The 24,023-nt window shown below is 45.3% G+C and overlaps 1 protein-coding gene across 1 annotated transcript in view; it reads left to right on the forward strand.

Annotated features, from left to right (window-relative positions):
* megf10 (multiple EGF like domains 10) overlaps positions 1–24,023 on the forward strand; it is a 58,575-nt gene that overhangs the window by 11,515 nt on the left and 23,037 nt on the right. The window contains exons 3-9 of the mRNA XM_011482096.3: positions 1,977–2,078; positions 2,722–2,822; positions 12,086–12,178; positions 21,728–21,974; positions 22,276–22,396; positions 22,536–22,672; positions 23,594–23,806. Coding sequence (XP_011480398.1) covers positions 1,977–2,078; positions 2,722–2,822; positions 12,086–12,178; positions 21,728–21,974; positions 22,276–22,396; positions 22,536–22,672; positions 23,594–23,806 — 1,014 coding nt within the window. The remainder of the gene's footprint in view (positions 1–1,976; positions 2,079–2,721; positions 2,823–12,085; positions 12,179–21,727; positions 21,975–22,275; positions 22,397–22,535; positions 22,673–23,593; positions 23,807–24,023) is intronic.

Here is a 24,023-nt window from a genome sequence, read left to right on the forward strand (position 1 = left end):
CTGTGTGGTTCTTTTGGTCGAAGAGAACCCTTACGCAATATGTTCACATGGAGAGACATGCTCTTTAAATTCTTCTCCTGTGGGCTTGGATGTTTGTCCCTGAGAGGATGATGATGTTCCTGATGTAAGCAGCTCTACAGCTCCCTCATTCATGCACAAAGTACCACGTTTGTTTTTGAAGCAAACCAAGAACAAGTGAAAGGAGTGGAAAGGCCAAAGCATTACACGAGTGTAATCTAGAAGTTTTTCCCTCAGGAGAAGAGAAAAAAGAAAGCTGGGGCACTTTTCCCAGCATTACCGCCTTTCACGCTCTAATCCCAGGAAACAGCTGCAGACGGCTTGAGTCCAGCCCTCTGTGTTGTTCTCAAACACGACAGCAACTCAGGCGCAGAAAGCTTCTTTAGAATATTTCAAAGCTTTTCATGGCAAAAAATAAACTTTAAAAGGTTTTCTGACATCGATTTTTTTGTTTGAGAGTACAGTTATTGTCTACAGTGTAAGAAAGGGAGATCACATTTTTCCTTTTTTTAAAACAGATTTTAAATGTTATTTTTCAGAAATTCTCTCTGCTTCTTCCATCTGAGGTCCAAACTTCCTCCTAAACTTCCTCAACCTGCCTGTCCTTCAGCCTCTTCAGCTTTCTGAAAGCAAAAAAAAGTACATCTGAAAATGTTTTTCTTTACCAAATACAACAGTCTGTAGCAAAGCAACACCACAGCATGATGCTGCCACCACCGTGCTTTCAGCGTGCAATGAGATGTAACCCATTTTTCCTTTTGTGTTTTTGTCGACGTGAACGTTTTTAATAGTGTTCAGAATTTTCTTTTTTTTGGTTTTGTTTGACCTTTTTCCAATTTCAAAATACTTTTTTGTACTAAACTTCAGACTGACAGAAATTGTTAATCAGTTAATAAGTCAGAAATAGATTTATTTTTGAGGGGGTTGAGCCTGATTGTCTTTGAACATGTATAACCATTTGTATCATTTTTGGTTGACAGATGCCTGTGACCCAAACTTTCCTTAAAATATCAGTTGGATAACTTAAACGTGTTTTCTGCAGTTGATCATCATTCCACTAGGGGCAGTAGAAGGGATTTCCCCGCTCATTTCAAAATGTCTACTTCTATGAAATCTAAAAAAACATTTTTGGCGGGAAAAGTTTTGCTAATTTAAAAAACTTTATGGTAACAATAGCTATTGCTATTCATTTTTAAATGAATACTTGCTCTATTGAAAATTATTATTTTTATAATACAGTTAGTCCAAGGTAAAAAATGTGTGTATTAAATTTGATAATATCTATAAATCATAACTATAATATATTGCAGATTTTCATATGGATTTCACTGAATGGTATAAAAGCCTCTTAATTCCAAAAAAAAGTAGAATTTTCTGTCAATTCTTTGATGTGTGGGCTTTACAGGGTTAAGATAAGATAAAGATAAAGATACTTTATTGATCCCAGCTATGGAAATTGGGTTGTTGCAGCGACCGTCAAGTACAGGATGGAGAGGACGCTCAGGATTATCCATGATGGATATGAGCTTATTCAAAGTCCTCCTCTCCATCACACCATCTAATCTGTCCATTTTGCACCAGATTACATAGCCAGCCTTCCTAATCAGTTTGTTAAGTCTAGTAAGTGCTTGACCTTTTTTGAATTCCAAATCAATTTTTAGTAAACTTGAGATGGACAGAGAATGTTAATTACAGCCAGAAATAGATTTATTACTGAGGGGGTTGAGCCTGATTGTCTTTGAACATATATAGTCTATTAAGTCTATTAAGCACTCTTTGGGAAAGCAGCATTTTGGAATACTAATTTGTTTTTTAAAACTGAAAATTCTGTATAAATGAGATGGGTCAGGTCTACAACCTCAGACGTCAGGCGTTCTCAAACAGGACCACTCTCTGACATACAGGCGGAGTTGTCTCCCTAATGTGTGCTACATCTGTCCTCCGTTCCTGTGTTGCAGTTACTCCATGACGGTGCAGGAGACCTACTCCCATCCTTACGATCAGGTTTTCTACACCAGCTGCTCAGACATCCTGAGCTGGTTCAAATGCACCACTCACAAGTAAGAATGCCCTTGTGACACCGGCATGGAGGAGTCACAGCGTGGCCTTTTGTCTTTGTCTGATGTTTGCTGTGCTGACACACACACTGATCACATGCTAGCCCCAATCATACAATCATAACTCTGATCACATTGATCACACCAGTCACATAGATACTGTTAATCACATGATCATCCTGATCACACTGATCAACATGGAAACTTCATTTCTAATATTGGACTCTTGGTTAAGAGTTAAAGTTATAATTTACTGTGTTTTGACTGCAGATTCAATTAAACTGTTGAATAAGTTTAACTTTAGACTAAGTTAATTCGTTAAGAAGGTATGAGAGTACTGAAGTTAAACTGCTGAGACCAACAAAATAATATGTTCTTGTTTATTACTTGCTGACACAAACCTAAAATAAACCTGATTTAAAACTAAATGAAAAATTGATTTGAGACATTGACAACTAAAGAAAAGAACTATCCTGATCAGGATTTGAGGCTTGTTACAAATGATAGAGAGCCTGATTGGTTACAAGCAAAGCATCACTTTGTCATCTGCATAGAAGGGAAATCTGTCACTCACACATGCATCCTTTAGATTCTGTATATCACCTCATCTCCTGTTTGCCTGACATCACTTCCTGTCTGTTTGCAGAACCAGCTATCGGATATCATATCGCAGCAGAGAGAAGATCATGTACCGCAGGAAATCCCAGTGCTGCCCAGGCTTCTATGAAAATAAAGATGTGTGCACTCGTGAGTATGTTTTACACAGCTTTAAAAATGTTCACCTGCATCTTCTGCTAAAACCCAAGAAACACATGAAATTCTCAGTACATCACGCGGTATTATAACAAAAAAAAAAGCTAGGATTGGTTTAAAATTCTGTGGTCTGCTACCTTTGTAAAGTGTTTTTAATGTGTTTAATGAATACCAATAAAGGCACATTTTTATATTTTTATATTTGTCATGACAAAGCTGTCCTTAGCAGTAAGAAACAAAACCCTCATGGCTGAGTTTCTGTCTGTAACAAGTAAAACATATCCTCTGCTAGTTGGTAGTATTGGCCTTTGGTAATGAGAAATAACTCCTATTAGACCAGAGCAAAAGACAAACACTTAGACGGTCAGACTGTAACTAAGCAATTAGGTTGGTGTTCAAGGTGGAAACTACCTACAAGCTCCACCAAGTGCTGGACACCCGTCGATGCTTTATGACAGTTTAATGTAATACTATGTGTTCCCTGGGCAGGAGAGAACTAGGTTTTACTCTTTCTTTGAGCTTAATTTAGAAACATGTAACACATGCAAAAACCTCCTCCTCTCAGAACTGGAAAATGCAAAGCTGTTGTCCGTTCAGTTGTGTGCCAAATCAGCCCAGATTGATTGACCCAAGAGGCGGGCAGCTGGAAACCAGCGATTCTCAAAAAGGTTTTGGTGTGACGGAGTTGCACATGAGCCACCTCCCATGTCTCCTCGCATTGGCAGAATTATGTATCCACCGCCAGCAGCTCTGATGGGACCCCAGACCAGGGAAAAAATGATGGCTGTACTCCCAGCACGCTTGGAAAGATTACAGGCCAGTGGATGCTTTTTTGAGCAAGTTCTGGGCATACTTGGCCTAAACCAGGAAACTGCACCAGTTCTCTTGGTGGTCATGACAATACGTCTTCAGGAATCTGATCATTTCTTGGTTTAGCCGTTCCGTTGGATTGGGGATGATAACCAGAGGTGAGGCTCACGTTGACCCCAGTCCCTCACACATAGCATGCCAGACCAGGGGCCCGGTCTGACACAATGCCCTCTGGGAGACCGTAGAGCCTGACGACGTGGAGTAACAGCTGCTCTGTGGTCTACAGTGCCGTGGGTAGCTTGGATAATGGGATGAGCTTGCATGCCTTAGAGAATCTGTCTGTGACTGTCAGTATTGTGGTGTCACCTTGGGATCTTGGGAGATCTGTCACAAAGTCCACTGCGATGTGTGTCCATGGGCAATGAGGAATCGGTTGAGGCTGCGAGAAAGCTGACTGGACGCTGCAGAGTTACCTTTGCTATTTGAGACATGCCGCACTGAGTGATGAACTGAACCATGTCTGCCTGCAGGGTAGACCATCAAAAGCTGTTCGAGGTGAGGGCTCCCAGCAGCTGGGGTAATATGCACAAGATGTAGGACCTGCTGACGATGATATGGAGGCACATACTGTAACGGTTTCAGTTTCTTTGTGTTTGGTTGCTTTATTTCCTGTATAGGTTTGAGTTCCTTCCTCTTTTATTTGGTAGTATTTCCTGTTTTGTTGTTGTTTCAAGTTTTACCTTTCCCATCAGTCCTGAGTGTTTCCACCTGTGTCTTGTTGCCTTCTATGTATTTAAGTCTTGTCTTTCCCTTCCTTCTGGGCTGGTCCATAGTTTGTAATTCTGCTCTTCCCCTGTTTCGAGTGTTTCGAGTGTTTCAAGTTTTGGACTTCCTGCATGGCAGTGGTTTTTGGTTTTTAGTTTGTTTAGTTATTAAAGGTCCTTATCCACCTTGAACGCCTGCCTCCTCCTCTCTGCGCCTGGGTACTCCCACAACCCCCGCCGTAACACATACGCCTCCACAATAATTTAAGCTGCAGGATCTGTGTGGTGGAGAATGGGAGCTTGTGTAAAGCATGTGATGCCGCATTAGACAACAAGGACCTCATTTGAGCGGAGAGGTCAGAGGAGCTGTGCCTTGCTTAATGTCCATAAGATGGTCACTGGGGACCATGGAGGGAGTCCATTCCGTCAATGATGAAACACATTGCGCATTGGCCGTCTGAAGGCTTCATAAGAGTGGAACGGTAGGGAACCACCAGACTGCTGCTAGCCATTCTAATGCCTCAGTATGAAGCACAAGAAAGACACCTTGGCTTCCGCCAATAGTGGGCCCGTTGATATAAAAACAACTGGTACTGCATAAGGAAGTCATTGCAATGATACAGTTTTCCTGTGAGTTGCGAAGCAGTCATGGGACTGGTTGAGGAGTTGGGATTTGCTTACCCAAATGCCATAGCCTGGAGCGCAGTGGGCTGAGTTGGTATCGTAGGTGACGCCACTGGTGTTGGATTAGGCATAACGTTAGCAAGTAGTTGCTCCGTAATGGCATCAGTTGCAGCAATCAAGCAATGGAGTTTACGACTGTGTTTCAGAAGTTGCACGGCGAGCCTGGCAGGGTTTGAAAGACTGGTCACGCTTGTTGCTGGATCCGGGTCTGGTGAAGTCTTCTGTGGTAAAGAGGCGGAGGTGTCTGGATCCATGTGCAACTGTATTTATTAACAAACACATACATGGATCAAGAGGATGGTCAAGGAGCCGATGAGAGAATCAACAAAAAACTGGGCAAGGGCGAGGCAAAGCAAATTCAAAACAGGCAAAGGTCAACAACATAAAGAGATAAACAGAGAAGTAACGCAAAACAAGGCTTTGCTTGGTGCGAAGTTCTTGACTCGTAGGGATTACTGAATGCAGAACAGTTGGTGGGAGGTCTAAGAACAGTGAGGGATAGCTCACCAAAATATCATGTCAATATTCTGGAGATGGCTCCCTCTGGTGGTTGGAAGGGGAGAAAGAGCTTGAGTCTTGACAGTTTATCTGGTTTTATTTTAGATTTTATTATTTTATTTTTTTTATTTTTTTATTTTTTTATTTTTTTAACTTGTCCTGTCCAACAGCTAGGCAAACAGATGAGAGCTGAGGGCCTCTTGTGTTGGACATATTTTATTTTAACAAGAGGGGTTATTCATCTTCAGACAAACCAAAGGTATGTCTGAATAAACCCCTTTTGTAATTGAGGCCAAAATTTATTAATTTCAATCATGTTTGAAAATCTTTGGTGTTGGACCGGACGGAAAAGGAAAGAGGGGAAGAAGAGAGAGGGACGTTAGAGAGAGGGGGGGGTAGGAGGGTGATAATAGGAGGGGAAGGGGGGTAAGACCATGAAGCAGCATAGAGCAGACAGGTTTACTGGTTGTTTATCGTTACGGTACGGTTCAAATGTAGTACAAAAAGGGCGGGGCCTGTTCACACACACTCAAAAATTATCAACACACCTGCTAGCCGCTAAAATGTCCACATGTCAACATGCACACAAAACAGATAGTGTTCACGAACGCATACCTATACCTTTAAACCAACTAGTGTGAAATCTTTCATTCATTCAATCATGCAAACTATTAGTGCAAAGGTGAGCTAACACCTGTGCTCAGGTGAGTGTTTATGTTCTTCTAAAATGGATGGTGGAATGTGAAAAGAAGGAGGAGGAGCGCCCAGCCACCCCCACACCCATACCCCCGCCGCAGGAGCAGCGGCAGCCGGAATTCCCCCAACGCCACACGGGAACAGGCAGGGAACAACCGCCCCCCGGGCGACCAAGACCGCCACCCAGGCCAGGGCCAGCCGGACCGCCGCGAGGCCCCCAGAGCCAGAGAGCAGGGAGGCGCAGAGGGAAAGAGAGCGCCGCCCCAGCCCAGCCAGGAAAGCAGCCCCCCGCCGCGCCGGAAGAGCCCAACGCAGGGCCCCACCGGAGAGGGACGCCCACAGCCCCAGACGAGCACCCCACCACCACCCAGGAGTTCCGGGTATCCCCCCGTCCCGACCCCAGGTACGAGCCAGGACCCCCCAAGGGAGACCCGCTCCGCACTCCAGGCAGCCACCCACCCGGCCCACGGTTGGTCCAGGTAGGAGCAAGGCAGGGGCCCGCCGCCCCCGCCCAGGAGGGGGGAACCCCGGGGAAAAAAGGGCGGCCCACAAGGGATGTTATAAATATGGCCCGACCAGGCTCGGCCATGTTGGAGGTTTGGCGGGGCCCAGCGCCCAGGGGCAAGGACCAGGACCCACCCCCCAGGGACACGAACACCCCCGGCTCAGGTGTAATATGAACCCCCCCACCGTGCGGAGAGAGCACCGCCGGGCCCAGGGAAGGGGACACGGCCGCCATCGCCAAGGGGCCCGCACCCCCACCAGGGAAGGGGTAGGGGACAGATGGACCCAGGTCCCACCTTCCTTGTAAAATGTGTGTGCGTGTATGGGTGTTTGAGAGGGTGTTTGTGTGCATGTGTGTGTGTTTATGTTTGAATGTATATATTGAAGGGGGAGGGGTGTGTGTACTAAGGGGGGTGCAGTTAAAATTGGCGAGTAGGGCACTAAGGGGACATCTCCTGATTACTCACAGTGATGTCCCCTCACCCTCCACACCAAGAGGCCCTAAATGTCTAAGGTGCGGTTAAAATTGGCGGGTAGGGTGCCAGGAGGACATCTGCTGCTTGCTTGCAGTGATGTCCAAGCACCCCCCCTACCAAGGACACTACATGTCTAAGGTGCAAATAAAACCGAAAGAGGGGGGGCCCACTCCATACGGCAACCATAGGAGGGGGGCCACTCCCAAGTAGCCCCCCCCCAAGGCGCATCGCAGGCTAGACCCCCCACCCCCTCACCCTAATATGAGGTTATATAAGGAAGGGGGTAAGTTGGGGACAGCTGGTAGACTGTCCCCCGGTGGTCAAACAGCCGTCCCCCAGCCCACCCCCAGCAAAGGGGCCAGGGCCACCCAGCCCAGGGGCCCACCCCCGGAGGCGCCGACACCCCAGGCCCGGCACCACCCACCCCACACAGAGAGAGAGGAGCCAGAAAGCGTCGCCCCCCCCCGGAGCAAGCCCAGGCCCCCACCCCCAGACGCCGGCCCTAGAAGAGCTCTGGTCAGGCCTCGACGGGACCGAGGAGGCCAACCGGCCGAGGCAACCACTGATTGCCTCAGCGGAGACCCCGACCCGCTAGCCCCCCCGACCCGTACTAATAATGGGCCCCCCCTCCCCCCCAGAACGCCCCCCCACAGGACAGGGCCGACAAGCCCCCCACCCCACCCCACCCCAGACCCCGCAGCCGAAGCGGGTGACACCCAGAGCGACCGGGGGCCCCGAGAGGGTTGTCCCGTCCCGTCCCAGAGCCAGGGAAGGGCCGATCCCAGCCCCAGGTGCAGATGGGCAGCCCATCCGGCGCCGCTGGGCCCCCCCCACCCGAGCAGGGCCCCCCGCCAACCCCCCCCAGCACAGGCAAAGGGACCACCCCCCCAAGCCAAGCCAGACCACCACCCCACCCCCCACCACGCACCCCCACACCCAAGCCCAGAGGACCACGCAGCGCCCCAGCCCGCCCCACCCAGGCACCGGACCCGACCCCCCGACCAACGGAGCCCCCCACCGCCCCCGCCAGGCACCGGAAGCCCCGACCCCCACCCCAAACCACGGCAGAAGGGCAAGGAGCAGCGACGACCAAGCCCCCCACCCCCTAAGTCATGGAGTTAACCACAGGAGACCAGAGAGACTGAATTCTTTCAAAGTTACTTGAGCTTTGGGCTGACATTTTTTCCAAGCTGATATGATCAAACAGCAGATTTCTGTGTTGACTTATGTTTATATTTTTCTTGTTTTTCCAATTTATTAAAATAGTTTTTTTGGCAATACAAAGAGTTATGAAAATGATAGATGCTAATCCTTCTTCTATATCGATGGCACTCATGTCACCAAGCACACAAAGTGACGGTGAGGCAGTGATTGAAACCTTAAGCCAGACTGATAAATCGGCACATACCTGCTGCCAGAGAGCCTGGACAGGAGTGCAGAACCACAGTGCGTGCATGTAGCTGTCGGGTAGATTATTATCACAGTGCTCGCAAATGTCTGAGTTACTGAGACCCATCTTGAACATCCTCTGTCCAGTGTAGTAAATTCTGTGAAGAGTTTTGAGATGGATTATTTTAGATTTTATATAACTGAAATACCTCCACATAGGGGCCAAAATTGAATTTTTGAGTCACCGGCCAAATTGGTAGGTAGATTAAAAAAAATATCAAATCATTATCATTCTATCCCCCAACCCTAGCTGAATCCTGAGAGGCCAGTTCATAAAAATTAAAAAGATGATTTGGTGTAACGTTGTAAAGGTCTGGAGGAAGATCAAGTAGGATTAAGTTAACCCTTGTGCCATCTTAGATGACCCCACCCTTACATTGGTGGAGGATGGAAGAGCTTTCCTCCTCTCAGCACCAAAAACCGTTTCTGTTGTGGAAACCAAACATTTTCTGTCTCCTACACATCATGAGGGGGCATTTTTAACCCTTGTGCTATCCTATGACCCCACCCTTCCATTGACGTGTTCTCCCTACCATGACAAAGGTGGATAAAGGTGAAGAGGATTTCATGTAATCCATTGACACCAGTGAAGATCACAAATCATTGAAGAAAAAAGGTTCGGCGCACTGTCTAGTGGGTCTAGATGACCCACTCCCAATGTTAAAGTGCCTAGGATGGCACAAGGGTTAAATGATTGTCCATCATCCACATGTTTGAGATTCAATGACATAGGAGGACTTTTTCTGAGGAATACTTTATCTCTGAAACAACACTGGTTGTCATCAGATACATTTTTTAGTGCCAGGAAAGGTAATATTTGGTTAAATCTTCTTGGTTTTCAGGACTGGTTAGAAATGTAAAGCAGAATGTGGTCTGTAATGTTTCACATCTGAGAAGTCGTTAGAGGGTTTCTTCACCGGTGCCAGCAGGAAGATTCTCCACGGCTTTTTGTTTTTGTTGGGGTCAGTGAGGGACAGTAGAAACTTTTTGGGGTGGCTGCACACATGAAGTTTACTCCAAGAAACCAGAGGCACTCTTTAAAAAGATGATGAGAAATGAAACTGTTGCACCCGTTTTCTCTGATGTTGTTGCACACTAGTGCACAACAATAAAAATGTCTGCTGTTTGTCATACAACAAGTCTGCTGTTGATTTTATCTGAAGCTTGTGATGTCTACTATCCTAACAAGGGAGTGGCGTCATGGCAACACCACCATTACCTTCTCTGAAAGTTTTAACTCCTGGAGGATCACTCTAAACTCTTTTTTCTTTAGACTCGTCCCATCAAAACCTCACTGGAACTGTGAGAGCTCTTAAAGACAGAGAGGACTAGTAAGCTGTGGCAGATGTGGGCAGGATGGAGGCAGAATACCTGTCAACACTGCAGCTTAAAATTACAGATCTGAAGTTTTCGCTAAACCATTTTTGATTGTATATTTTACAATGTTAGTTGAGCGACTCAAATATAGGCATCAATCACAAACTCTGTTTTCATTTTTTAAATTGAACAAACCACGATCCCAGCTGGTTCTGCAGACGGTCTCAGTTGGGACAGCAGAGCTTTTTTTTGTCATGACTCTGCATCAGGGACAGGTGTAAGTGTGTGTGTGCACAGAGGGGGCTGCACAGCGGTTAGTCATAAAATCCACACCTGTTGTGGCACAGGACAGTGGGAGACGCTCTCTGTTAACAAGGTCTGTCTCTGTTGAAAGGATTCATCTTATCCGGGTGTCTGGGTGGAGATAGAGAGCTGATGTTCATGCTGAAAGGGGTTTACACCATCCCATCCATCAAATGTAGCCTTTTTTTTGCTCAGAATAAAGTGGTTCACCTCTCAGAATATCCCATCAGGGGTCGCCACAGTGAATCAGCTTTCACTGATTCGCACATTTGGTTTGGCTGAGATTTTTATGTCGGGCGCCCTACCTGACCGGCACAGACCCGGGCCCCCTGGCTTTGCTCGGAATAAAGATGGATGGAAAATGCATTGATGATAGGATGGGTGGATGGATGCATAGATAGATGGTGAATAATCTTTTCCTTGGTTTTGTTCCTCTCATCTTGTCTGCTACAGTAACAAACATTAAGAATAATCTGGTGATAAGCAAAGAACTATTGAGTCAAGGTTTTTTTCAGCCATTCCGAAAAAGTTTCTGTCTTTAAAAACATTTGGTCCGTCTCCATGTACTCCATGTATGATCACAGTGGGAGGAGTCTAACTCCAGTGTAATCATTGGTGGAAGTGAGCCAGTTCCTCAAAAGTTCTTCTGAAAACTCAAACAGCAGAAAGTACTGTAATTGGTGGTTCCTTCATGAATGTCTGAACCAAGCTAAGTCTAAACCAGCCGATGAAAATGTTAGCATGAAAATCCATCCATCCATATTCCTCCGCTTGTCCAGGTCCGGGTCGCGGGGGCAGCAGTCTAAGCAAAGGTGTCCAGACTGGGTGAGTTCTGGGTGAATTCTTCTAGAGGCCAAATACTTGAGTGAAAAGAATTTAGATACTTACCTGAATACTTGAGTCCAAATCTTTTCTAACATATCCAAAAGTGGGACAGATATTCATCTCATAATATTAGTTAGGACTGAGCAAAAAATAGAATTTGTCCCGTTGGCAGATGATGGCAAAAGAACAGAGAAGCAAGTTTTTTGCTTGGTTTAATCAAAGCTTTTTCTGATTGTTGAGAAGAGTTTGTTTTTTTATCTTCAGAAAAAAAAAACTTTGAGCAGAAGTCAGATTTGAATCCTTGTGTTTTAAGTTTGTTTTTTCTCGAATATTCTCTCTGTCCTTTTTTTTTGCGGACAGCATGGTGGTGCACTGGTTAGCACTCTCTCCTCACAATGAGAAGATCCTGGTTCAAATCCATTCTGCATGGAGTTTGCATCTGCTCTCCTCGTGCTTGTGCGGCTTTTGTCCGGGCACCGCAGCTTCCTCCCACAGTCCGAAAAAAAGGTTCATAGGTCAATTGGTGGTTCTAAATTGTCCCTCAAGTGTGAGTCAAAGGTTATCATTTTTTCTGTGTGGTCCTGTGGTGGAGTGGTGACCAGTGCAGGAAGAACCCCACCTTCACCCTTTAGTAGGTGGATTGGCTCTAGAAACCACGTGATCCAGAAAGAGGCATGATGGAGGTTTGGAAAATAGATGGATTTATGTGTTTTCATCTCATTTTAACTTGTTTTCTGACCAAAACCAAAAGCTGGTTTCATTTTCATCATCAAGTGAACCTCGTGTCTCAGAGCAGAGACGACCAGGAAGCTCCAGCTGTCCTGACTCTCACTAATGTGTGTTTGTTTTGTCTTGTTTTTGTACCCCCCACCACCACCCCGCCGCCGCCGCCCCCGGATCCTCGGCGCGTTGTCTTCACTTCGTGGTCCAGCTCGTTGCACAGAGAGCTGTGTTCACGGCCGCTGCGTGGCCCCCAACAGCTGCCAGTGTGAGCCAGGCTGGGGGGGCTCCAACTGCTCCAGCGGTGAGTTCAGCTGCTGCTGTCTGTAACAAACCCCTCCCTGACTGAAAGGCTGTCTTATAAATGCAGATTAAGGTGAAAGCATTGACAGGGGACGGTGTGTGTGTGCGTGTGTGTGTGTGGGGGGGGGGGGGGTCTCAGAACCACAACACCAACAGCAGTCCAGGATTCCAGGAGTTGGGTCAAACTCAGAGGCTCAGTTTGGATCCGGAACCCTGCAGCTGGTTGTGATGCAGTTTAACCAGCAGGTCCGGAGCTGCTTTCCCAGAAGCTTCAACACTGATGATGGTCCTGAAGGGGGGGGGGGCTCTGGGATTTGTGTCTCCAGAGAAACAAAAACCAGCTCGACTTGGAGAGTTCCTTTAAACAAAAAAAGCCCTAATCACAGACTGAAGCTCTAAAACTGTTTTGAGGATCTTTAAATATTTACTGTGGGGGCCGAGCCTCTGTCTTTACGCAGCGTTCTGCACAGCCTTTGGTCTGCGTGCGTTTGTGCATGCACGTGCACGCTGCTGTTGGATTGGTTTGTGGGGCGTCATGTGGGCTTTTGGGCCGATGTGCACGCGGAGCCCACAGGGCACCCCCCCCATCTTTAGTTTCAGCTCCTAATAAAGGAGCTTTTGTGCAGCTGGGGCCTCTGGACCGTCAAGGTTTTTGGAGCCTGGCGATAACCGAGAGACGTAAGGAAGTGTGTATTGCAGTGCTGTCCGTGCACAGGTTGTGTAAAAGTAAAGTTTTTGACAAAGGAGGACAGAGCAGAAGCTCAAACCAGTTGCTGGTGCCCCTTTGGAAGAAGAAGGGACAATTTTTAAAAAACAGTTTCAGCCCTTTGACTGCAGGGACACAATTTTTATGAAAACTAATTAGCTACATTTTAGACAAAAATGTTTAAAGACATGAAAACTTCTATCATGAAATGAAATGTTATGAGATGATATTTAATTATTTCTTTTGATTTCTATAATTTTGAGTCTGAAATGGTTTACAAGTAAAATTTCAAGTCATGCAACAACCATAAAAGTTCAAACGTACTTTCAACCAACTTCACGTTTTTCATCCAGATTTAATCTCATTTTAATGTTTATCTATATTTGATGACATAAAGCATGTCTGCAGCAAATCGCAGGAGATCACCAAAAACGAGCTGCTGTTGTTGCATCTACACATCACTCGTGTTTTTTTCTATATTTCACTTATTTCACGTGTCGCGTGACTACATCAGTGTGTCTACATTTCCTGACTTTCAAACAAGCTTCTCTTCGTCCAGCTTTCTTACAGAAGACTGATCAGTTAAATCAAGGGTGCATCAGATCAGAGGTGGAGTCCACCTGAGGCAGACAGGCAAACTGCAGAACTTTTCACAAAACCGCACCTTTGAACTTGAACCCACACCTGTGTTTCTATCTCAGCTTGTTAAAACGCTGCTACAGGTAATAACAATGATTTCATTTGTTAGGCGCTTTAGTAGGAACCGCGCTCTGTTAAAAAAGAACACATCACCCCTGCTTTTCTCTTCTGTGCATTTTGGCCTTTATTTGTAGCTTATGTTTCTAAATGCTTGTACAGCAGGGCCTCTGTTTATCTGTCTGAGCTCCTATGCTGTAATTCCCGTTTGGTTTAGCAGACCAGCTCTACCTGAGTGTTGAAGCACGAGCTGGAGAAGTGATGTGTTAAAAAATCTGCGTTGAAGGTGCAGAGCGGCCAACATACTAAATGATCTGGTGAGGATCTGCAAAACGGAGTCGTGGGCTGGCCTGCTGGCGTGCATAAAGCCGGAACTAATTTTCCCATCGTCCTTTTGTTTACACTCTCTCCCTCTAGCTTACAGCCCTTCACACCCTTAAGCTAACATTAGCGGTGCAACAAAAATGAGGAGAAATATTGGAGCTATCCAGCCGAAGAGTTTAGATCCAGATTCCAGCTTAGACAAAAAACAAAAACAAAGACGTACGTGGATCTATGTGTCTGCATCAGAATGGAGCAGAGCACCAGGTTTGTGACCTGCTGACTGTAGTTTGTATGTAACTACAACCTTTTCCAAATGGCACTTTTTTTTTCTGCTCGTGATTCACAACGATTTGAAGAAAGAAATACTCAGAAACAAGTTTCATTTTAATTTTCTTTACATTTGTCCTCCGTTTTCAGAAAAATGCCACAAGAACATGTCAAAACACCAAAAATACATCTGTTTTCAGAGTCGTCTGTAAAACCACAATTGCTGCACCCATGAGAATTATGAGCAAATTGTGACGTCTCCCAGAGAAAATGGTTTATTTCCAGCTGAGAAAGCCAAAAAGATGGAGAACGGCTCACACCCCACATCTCAGACCCGACTCCTTTTTGTCGTACCTGTGACAATTTGAACGTAAGAAACGGGTTTGGACTCTTAAAAACGGTTTACACACTGATTTTTAATTCATTCGTTAGAATTTCATTAAATCTCTGTTTTGTTGGACAAGTGTGCAGGATTTTATCCTGGGCTGTAGGTTTAGTCTCTGTGGACGGTGAGCAGGAAGTCGTTCTCCTTCACCTCTGTGTCTTTGGTTTCTTCGAGCACCTCTGACGACCAATGAATGGACGCTGCTTTCAGGTCACTGGGCTCTAACAATATGTCTGCGGATCAAGCTGCAGGAAATGTGGGAGGACTGTATCTAGGGGAGAGTGGAAATAATGGGAAAGAAAATGTGCGTGGTAGAAAATGACCGGTGGCGCTGGAGCTTGTGATTTAGTCTTCATATAAAACACACAAAATGATGACAAACAGCATCAGGCGCCTCATTTACAAGGTCTGAACACTAAGGTTGAAAAAATATCTCAAATAAAAATAGGAACTTGCTTACTTCCTCTGTGATCTGGAAAAACAATCTTTTTTTGTGGGATTTAACCCTCAAGGAACATTTTTTAAAAACATTGATTGTGTTTGTCGCCCAAGGCAACAAGCATAAACAAAAATATTTTTTTTGTTGGGTTCTTAGTGTTCATTCCATTAAAACAGATTATTTCTGTGGAAAAAATCAGCAGCCAAAGGGAGACGTTGAATTTTATTCAACCCTGACATGACTTCCACTTCAGAATTTCATCACAGTCCTTCACTGTGAAAGTGGTCATCGGCTGCCTTTTTGTAACTTTTTTTTACCTTTCCCCTCTTCTTACAGAATTTATTCACCAGAACTTCAACGTCTGTCACAAAAGATTAAGAATATTTCAGTGGGAATGGGTGTTTGGATTGGTTTTTGGGAACGCACCGCACTTTTAAAACTGCTCTGGTAGTTTTGAATCATCTGTACGTTGAGATACAATTCTGTCATTTTTAGAATGTGAATTCATATTTCTGTCATCACATCCTCCTTTCACAACCTCTATTTGCAGGTGCTGAGTGCTGTTTATATCAGTGCATCTATTTTAAAGGACAGTTTTTAGCTCATACAGTAGTTGCCACCTGAAAGCACTAACATCTGTAAATGTAGATCAGGCATTTGCCATGAATCCCTCAGCAGAATATGGGAAGTGCTGTCCTAGTCTTGAACATCTGTTAGCTGAAGTTCAGAATCTTTGTGGGGCTGCACACGAGCTACCTCAGAGAGCAATAGAGCCCCATCCTGATTGGCTGAAAAGACTTTCCACATGACCAACCCCTCAGATCACCAGACAGTAGCTGCGTTTCCATTGACTGTGAAAGTGGAATTGCGATAACAAATGTGTCTAATGGAAACACGACGATTTAGAAAAAACGTGCGTTTAAGGAAAAATGATCAAAATTGACATATTTCGCAATACTGTCATGGAATCCCTTCTTTTTAGTTAACTGAGTCACATGACCAACAACCGGATGGCGATTAGCTTCTTGGTAGAAACTGGCGGCCTTGGACGCTGCACAGCGGGCGCCACCAGAGGTCCCACAGCATCACACGGCTCATCAAAAGTTGAGTGTGTCATGTGGAATTGTTGAAAACACCAACCACCATTTCCTCTTCATTCCTAACCCCTCCCACGTAAATGGAGCTCGCCACTCCACAGCCGGAAGATTACGCCATGATAATGAGCGCTAGTGGCGTGGCAGACATTTCAATGGATCTGCTGTCAGTCAAAGTATTGATCACATCCATCACCATGTTTTTGAATGACTCCTCATGTTAGTTAGTTTGTGTTTATTCATAATTAGGATTTAATGGAAACAGTGTAATTTGTCGACATTTGTAGAATTTTGATAAAGTTTTGCGCATATGTGGAATGGAAACGCAGCTAGTGACTGGTCTGTAACCCTTGTGCTATCCTAGGCACTTTACCATTGGGAGTTGGGTCATCTAGACCCACTAGACAGTGCTCTGAACCTTTTTTCTTCAATGATTTGTGATCTTCAGGATTGACTAAAATTCCTTTTTCCTTATTAAAACACAAATTTAGTTCACAATGTTCAACAATGTTTACAGTTTGAGCACAAGGGTTAAAGCATCATCAAATGCATATTGGAGGAAACAGGCCGAGGCAACACTTCCTGCTGGACCTCTGGTGGATTTCAGATTCATGGGGGTTACAATATGAGGGCAAGAGAGGCCCATACTCCGAGGACTCGATCACTGTTCAACGCTCTTCAGCGGCCGAGAATGTTGACCTGAAATGAAAGCCAAAGCTCAAGCATTTGTGTTCTCTGCAAAGCATGTTAAGATGCTCCAGATCGTCTCTCTGAGTGTCTTCTGCAGGGATTTGAGCGTTTTTCTCTGTTCCCACAAGCCTGCCATTCCTGCTGAACTGGGTCATTGGAAAAAGGACGGACAATCTCAGCAGCTCTTATCCCCCCTCCAGCACGAGGAGTGTGTTCTGTGCCAGCCTGAACAACTGGAAGCTCCTCTTCACCTCCTTAAATCTGAGCGTCAGCTGTGATTGGACATCTTTTTGAACTTTTTGTTGTCTGCGTGGAAAAATCAGAACATGCACTTTGATTTGTTTCAGGCTCCAATGATAAACTCTGGATGACGTTTGAAGTTTTTCTCCGGAACAATCAACATATTATAGGATAAAAATCACAAGATTGGGATGCAGATGGCCATGTGAGCCAAGACAGTAAAGTTTTTTGTTAACAGCCATCTGAAACGGGCCGATGAAGGAAAACAATCTGTCCTGCAGGAAGTGGACGAGGAGCCCCCAGCCCTTCCAGTTTGGCCCTTCTTTAATCTGGGTCAGGTTTCACAAAAGCACAGAGATGACTGGCTTGAATGAAGCAGGCTCTTACATGTGCATCTTAGTATCCCTAATCCCCTCGTCTGTTTTGTCTCCTTGGAACCCCCCACAGCCCCCACCACTGTTTGTCACACGGGGGTCGCAGGGCCTGAGGAAAAGGAAACATGCACTTCATCTGCTGAAAGTGGAGCAGGCTAATGCAGGAGGAATGAAAGCGGCCTGTTAATCAGTCGGCCTCCCAGAGCTGCTCTGCATGCTGAGGTGGAGCCACAGCCGAACAAAGTGAGAAGAACCTCCGTTGGCGGCTTTTAAAGAAGGAAAAATGATTAAAAATACTTCATTCTAAAACTACACGAACAACAACATGAGCACGTTATTGGCCTGTTTTGTTCCATTAGGTCAGAAAGTATGATGAAGCACAACTCCAAATGTTTTGCTGAAATAAAAACCCTTAATCATGTCCCACAGCGGTCCTGGACCGCTGGGACCAGATTCTTTCTAACTGCATCTTTGAGCAAAAATGTGACCCCCTGCCACGTACTCTGATGGGGTTACAAACAAAAAGTAAAATCCACAAACAAATCCAAAACACACGTGTCAGGGATATTCAAAAAATAGTTTTTCAATTATTATGGGATGGCCAAAGGACCTAAGCGTTGAACTTTGTGGCAAAGTGTGAGAAACTTGCCGATTTTCACATTTTCCCACAATATGGGAAAAGAAAACTTGTTTGAGCAATCATCACAAAAATTCACACACTACCAGCCTAAGTTTACAACTACCACCAAAGGTTTGTTGACCTTTGACATTGGGAAGAGGATGCCGTCTTGAATTTTCAAAACATTCACCTTAAGTACCAGCTACAAATTTTAACTCCTCGTAGGGAGTCTGATCTATCTCCTTCTAACTCCTCAAAAAATGTTGGTTTTAAAGTTTGCAGTGCATTCCCCTTTTACTCACACATTATTTACTGGAACATTGTGAAAATGGAATTCATTAATCCCTGGATAAAGCTGGATAAAATGATATAACATACAATATGAACATATTAGGAAGACTTCTCACGAACAGAAGTCCAAGATCACTCTTTAATAGTAAGCATTCCTGTCTGGTGTTTGACCCCGAACACTAGACAGGATTGTGCAAGGAGGTGAAACTGAAGGTCCGCCACTGTCCTCTGAATTTATATCTGAGTTTGTTGAAGGCCCAGTGCAGCTTCTCAAGGTCTACTTTTATGAAAAACTTTCTGAAAGTTCACCACAAAATCTAAAGGTCTAAGGACCACTACAGCTTTCTCTAAATTTCCACCAAAAGTTGTTGGAGATTTATCTTCATGACAGACTGTCTACAGGTTCACCACAGCATCTGAGTCAGGTTGAGATACTGCTGTTAGAAATGGTCTCCCAACCTGTCCCAGACTGATGGACATCAGTTTCGAAGAGTTTAGTTACTCCAATGAAAAGTTTGTTTTTGGTGTTTTTAACATGTTCTTGTAGGATTTTTCTCATGATGGAGGACAAATATAAAAAAATCAAGATTAAAATAGCATTTCTGAGTATTTCTTTGTTTAAATTGGGATGAATCTACAGCAGATGAAAAAATGCAGTAGAAAAAAGCTTTCTTTTATGATGCAGCAAGTGGACGGGGCACAGTCCTCCTGCTCTGCTCCATTCTGATGGATCCACTTGCAGACAAACAGATCCATGAACGTCTTTGTTTTCCTGGTCTAAGCTGGAATCTGGATCTAAACTGGACGGCTGGATGGATCTAATATTGCTCGCCATTTGAGTTGTACCGGTGATGTTAGGTTGGGGATGTGAGGGGCTGTAAGCTAGCAGGAGAGAGTAGTAAACAAAGGGATGATGGGATATCAGCTGAGGCTTACTTCTACGCCAACATTCAGTGATGAGCTGCTGCTCTGCACAAACTATGATCTGAAACTTTGCCTAAAAATGGAATAATCATAATCAAGAGACCACGGGGAATAATTTAAAAATAGATCAAAAGATGATCAGAATGAGACTTTAGGTCGGTGTGGTTCTGGTAATCATTGAGTTGGACTGAAAGGCGGCTGCCTTCACTGACATGAGTGATGTCTCTGCATTGCTGGCAACAGCTGATAAACCATCAAGACCAGCTGCTGAACTTGGTGGATCATGTGACTATTCAAGACCGAGCGAGTATTTTAGGCAGACTTTCATGACCAAACTGGAGATGTGAAATACAAGGATACAGAAAATCCAACCAGTCTGAAGCCACAGGGATGCCATCATTACTCAGCGGTCATCTGTGTGTTTTAATCAGTGAAACCTAAAGCACAGCCGGCAGGAGCCTCAGCAAAGACGCGTTTTTGTTCTTTTCCTCAGCAGTCGGGATTTCAGCTGAAGAAGAAAACAGATGAATGTGCAATTCGTCTTCACCTTCGTCTTTCTGTCATGATCAGAGGAGGAGGAGAGACTGCTGAGTGGGAGTGTGTGAGGGAGGCTGATTGGGTGAGGGGGAGCAGATAACTGAATCAGGTGATGTCCTGGTGTCAGGTCAACAAAAAGACAGCCCTTAGAAGGCATCAGAGGGGCAGGGACTAATATTATGACAGTTACCTTCACTCTTTCCTTCTTGTTTACTAAAAGAAACCCTTTTTCCCGTTGACTCCATCCAAAAGTTTAGCCGCTCTAAGCAGCAACAGTCTGATGGACCATGACAGTTTGGTGACGGAGCTGAGGGTCATCATCAATCCGGGATTCAGAAAAGGTCCTGACTGAAGCACGTTGTCACCATTTTTGATTCATTGTCTTTGACGTCAATGGATTTCTAATAGTAGAGTTATGGGTTCATGGTCCCAACTGCTGTTGTCTGTGAAGATTCATCAAGGGTCTCACGGTGAGAAGACCTTGGTTCAAATCCCAAATGGGACCTTTCTGTGTTGTCCAAGTGTGGGTTTTTGTTTGGGCACTTTGGTTTCCTCTCACAGTTCAAAAACATCCTTACTTGGTGACTCTAAGATGGTCCCATCGTTGGGTATATGAGTGGTTGATGGTCTCGGTGTGGCCCTGCAATGGAGTGGCAAACCATGCAGGATGTACCCTGCCCCCATCTGAAAGTGTTGATATAAGCTCAGACGAGCCCCTGGTTGGGAAAATAGAGAAAATTGGTTTAATATTTAGCCAGAATATTAATACATTGATTTCATGTGTGGCACAATTTTATAACTTGAATAGCTTCTGAAGAAGTAGCTTTAAAAATGGAAGGATACTTGCGAAACCTTGACTCTCTGAGCAGAATGAGTGAGATGTCTCTCTATGAAGTATGGAGACTGTCTCTCTGACCATGTATAATCCCATAGGCAAGTAAAGCCTGACTCACATTAGACATATCTAGTTTATAAAAACAAACAAAAGTGAAGACCAGCTCACTGCTACACACAAAAAAGCTCAATCGGGTAAAACTCAAGAGGCAGCCAAGATTCTAGTAGAGTGAACCCACAGACCAATGGCGGCCTGAGAAACACAAAGAAAGCAGAAATGCTTCCACAATCCAGTGAGAGAGCCAACCTGGCTTTCTCTCCCTTTGTCCCAGCCATGTTCTCTTCACTTGGAGCTACAACTCATGTTGGTAATTAGGAAAACCCTAACATCCCCATCTGCAAACCGAGTACACCAGGGATGTGCAGAAAGAGTGAGAATATCACTTACGCACTTAGCTGATAGCTGGTAAAGCCGGCGGTAAATGTCTTTAAAGACGGGCTTTTGATCAGCTAACAGAAAGGCAGCATTATTATTCCAGGTAGGCGGCAGGACATGGTATGAAGATTCATGTGAGAAGTCTGGAACAGCTTCATATATGCGTCCCACAGAAACCACGGCAAAAAAAACCTAATCCTAAAAATGTACTGAATTGATGGGAATCATTGAAAGAGTATGGAGAACTGTCAAAGATCTGAATTACCTGGCTAGAACTAGTTTAAACTAAGCTGTAAACTGCAGCGCTGTGCGCCCACAGGCATTAACCCTGTGACCCTCAGAGACCTTATCTGCAACCTTTCTAAAAGCAAAATCACCACCAAGACTATGAACACATTTTTACTGTTTACTAAATAGCCTGAAAACACGTTTAAAAGTCCCTGATTTGTTACGCTTTGTAGTGCTGCACTTTAATTTTGCCTTTGATAATTTTTGAATGAAACCCAGACTGTACAAACTGCGGTGTCTTAGTAAGAAATATGAAGGTGAAGTCATGTTATTTTAAATCGTTTGTGTTTTCACAGGAAGGATTGATGGTTCGGTTCACTTACGTCGTGATCTGGGTCCTTTAGCTTTAGCCTCTTGTTTTTCTCAAAGGGGTGTGACATTCTCCTTGTGCCCTTTCTGCCCTCAGCCTGTGATAGCAGTCACTGGGGTCCACACTGCAGCAACAGATGTCAGTGCCAGCATGGAGCGCTTTGCAACCCCATTACTGGAGCTTGTGTCTGCAGCCCGGGCTACAGAGGCTGGCGCTGCGAGTCCCACTGTGGAACCGGCACCTACGGCAATGGCTGCCAGCAGAAGTGTCAGTGCCAGAACGGAGCATCCTGTCACCATGTGACCGGAGAGTGCACGTGCTCAGCCGGATACACCGGAGCTTTGTAAGTCAGACCCGCTGGAAGATTTCAAAGTAAAAGCGTGAAGACTTGGGATGCTGCATCCTCTCTCTCAGTGATGGAATGCAGTCTGTTGGCTCACAAGTTAGAGAGAAACCTGGTCACAGTTCAAGACAGGGGACCATGTCACCAAACAGCACTGTTAGAGAAGATATTTCTGTTTTTGTTGTACTCTGGGATTTTTTTTAGCATTCAGCTTAGAGTATTTATAAAGTGCCAGTTCAAGATCATGTGAAGGATGAATAAATGAAAAGAAAATGCCCTTTCTGCTGCTGTTTTGTTCCAGCTGTGAGGACCTGTGTCCTCCTGGTAAACATGGACAGCAGTGCGAGGAGAGATGTCCCTGTCAGAATGGGGGAGTGTGTCATCACGTGACTGGAGACTGCTCCTGTCCTGCCGGATGGAGGGTACGTACGCGTCTTTACTCGTCTGATGTCATGGGTCTCCACCGTCTCTCTCCTCCTGTAAACACAGACACGGAAGACGCAGGCAAACTAGAAACTTTACCACAGTGACAGAAAAATCCAACCTTTCGATGGTCCTCAGGGGACGGTGTGTGGTCAACCGTGTCCAGAGGGACGGTTTGGTCTGGACTGCTCCCAGGAATGCCAGTGCCACAATGATGCCGTTTGTTTGTCGACATCCGGGGAGTGTCTCTGCCGTGAGGGATACACCGGAGAGCGGTGAGACAAACGGTCCAAGCTTTTTAACTGCCAGCTCACCTCTTTAAATTTGAATTCCAGTTTGAGTCTGTTTGCAGGTTTGTCTGGGTTCGGAATATTTGTGAGAGGAATGCATACCTGTTGGATAATTTCTAGTGCTCATTCTGAATAGTTATACTGGGGTTATTTGGGGGTGGGGGGAGTTGAGGATCACATTTGATCTGTTAGTTAAGTGTTTTATGCTGATGTCTGTCACTTGTCCATCCATGATTTAGGAAGAGCACATGTTTCTGTTGGAAGAGCACATGTTTCTGAGTCTGTCAATCACCTTGGAGGGTGGGGTTTACCCCCAGGGCCTCTTCTTGCTGTCAAACAGTCCTGGCTGTATTTGGACTGAGGTTCTGGTTAGACTGTGCTTTGCAGCATCATGAAGATGACAGAAAATGTATCATCGGGTCCAGTGAGGATGTTTGAGTTAACCTCCCCAACCAGCAGCTCTTGTGGGGAAAATCCATGGTGACGTTGAGCGAGCAGTGACACACCCACACATGGTTTAGAACAGGGCTGCTCATTCCTGGTCCTCAAGATCTACCACCCTGCCTGTTTTCCAGCTCTCCCTACACTGCTTGCTGCTGATCACTGCTGGGTTCACTGATTCACACAGGTAGCTGCTAATCAGCAGCTAGCAGGGCTTGGAAATCTAGAAAACAGTCAGGGTGGTAGATTTGGAGGACCAGCAGTCCTGGTTTAGAACATCAGCTCTGCTACTGCAGGTTCTGGACCTTAATCTGTGGTGTCACAGCAACAACAACAATAACAACAAAAAAAACAGAAAAAAAAGACCAACTTCCTCATCTAAATGTTCAACACCATCCAGGTTATCTGGGGACCGTTTAGCCAGGACAAAGACAAACAGAGGCTCTGTTTCTATGATGCACACAGGTGTCAGGACCAGTGCCCTGTGGGGACCTACGGTGCCGGCTGCACAAAATCATGTAGCTGTGAGAACAACAGCAAGTGCGACCACAAGACTGGATCATGTCTTTGTGAGCCGGGCTTCATGGGAGAATCCTGCCACGTCCGTTTTTGTCCCGAAGGCCACTTTGGCCTGCACTGTGGCAGGAAGTGTCCGTGCCACCTCCCGAACACTCGCAGGTACGTGTCTTTAGAGATCTGGCCTGCAGCCACAATGTTTTTCCACAGGACAGCATACGGGTAAGTAACCAGGCATCATCTCTGAAGATTTTTGAGGATTTCAAACAGAAAGTTGGTGTTTGGTGTAACTGCAGCCCTGACCCCACTGTTTCCTCTCAGTAATTACTGGAAATTGCTGCTGTACCTCAAAACTATGAGCCCAAACAGAACAGATTGG

This window comes from Oryzias latipes, chromosome 12 (assembly GCF_002234675.1).
Source record: "Oryzias latipes chromosome 12, ASM223467v1".
Taxonomy (NCBI): Eukaryota; Metazoa; Chordata; class Actinopteri; order Beloniformes; family Adrianichthyidae; genus Oryzias; species Oryzias latipes.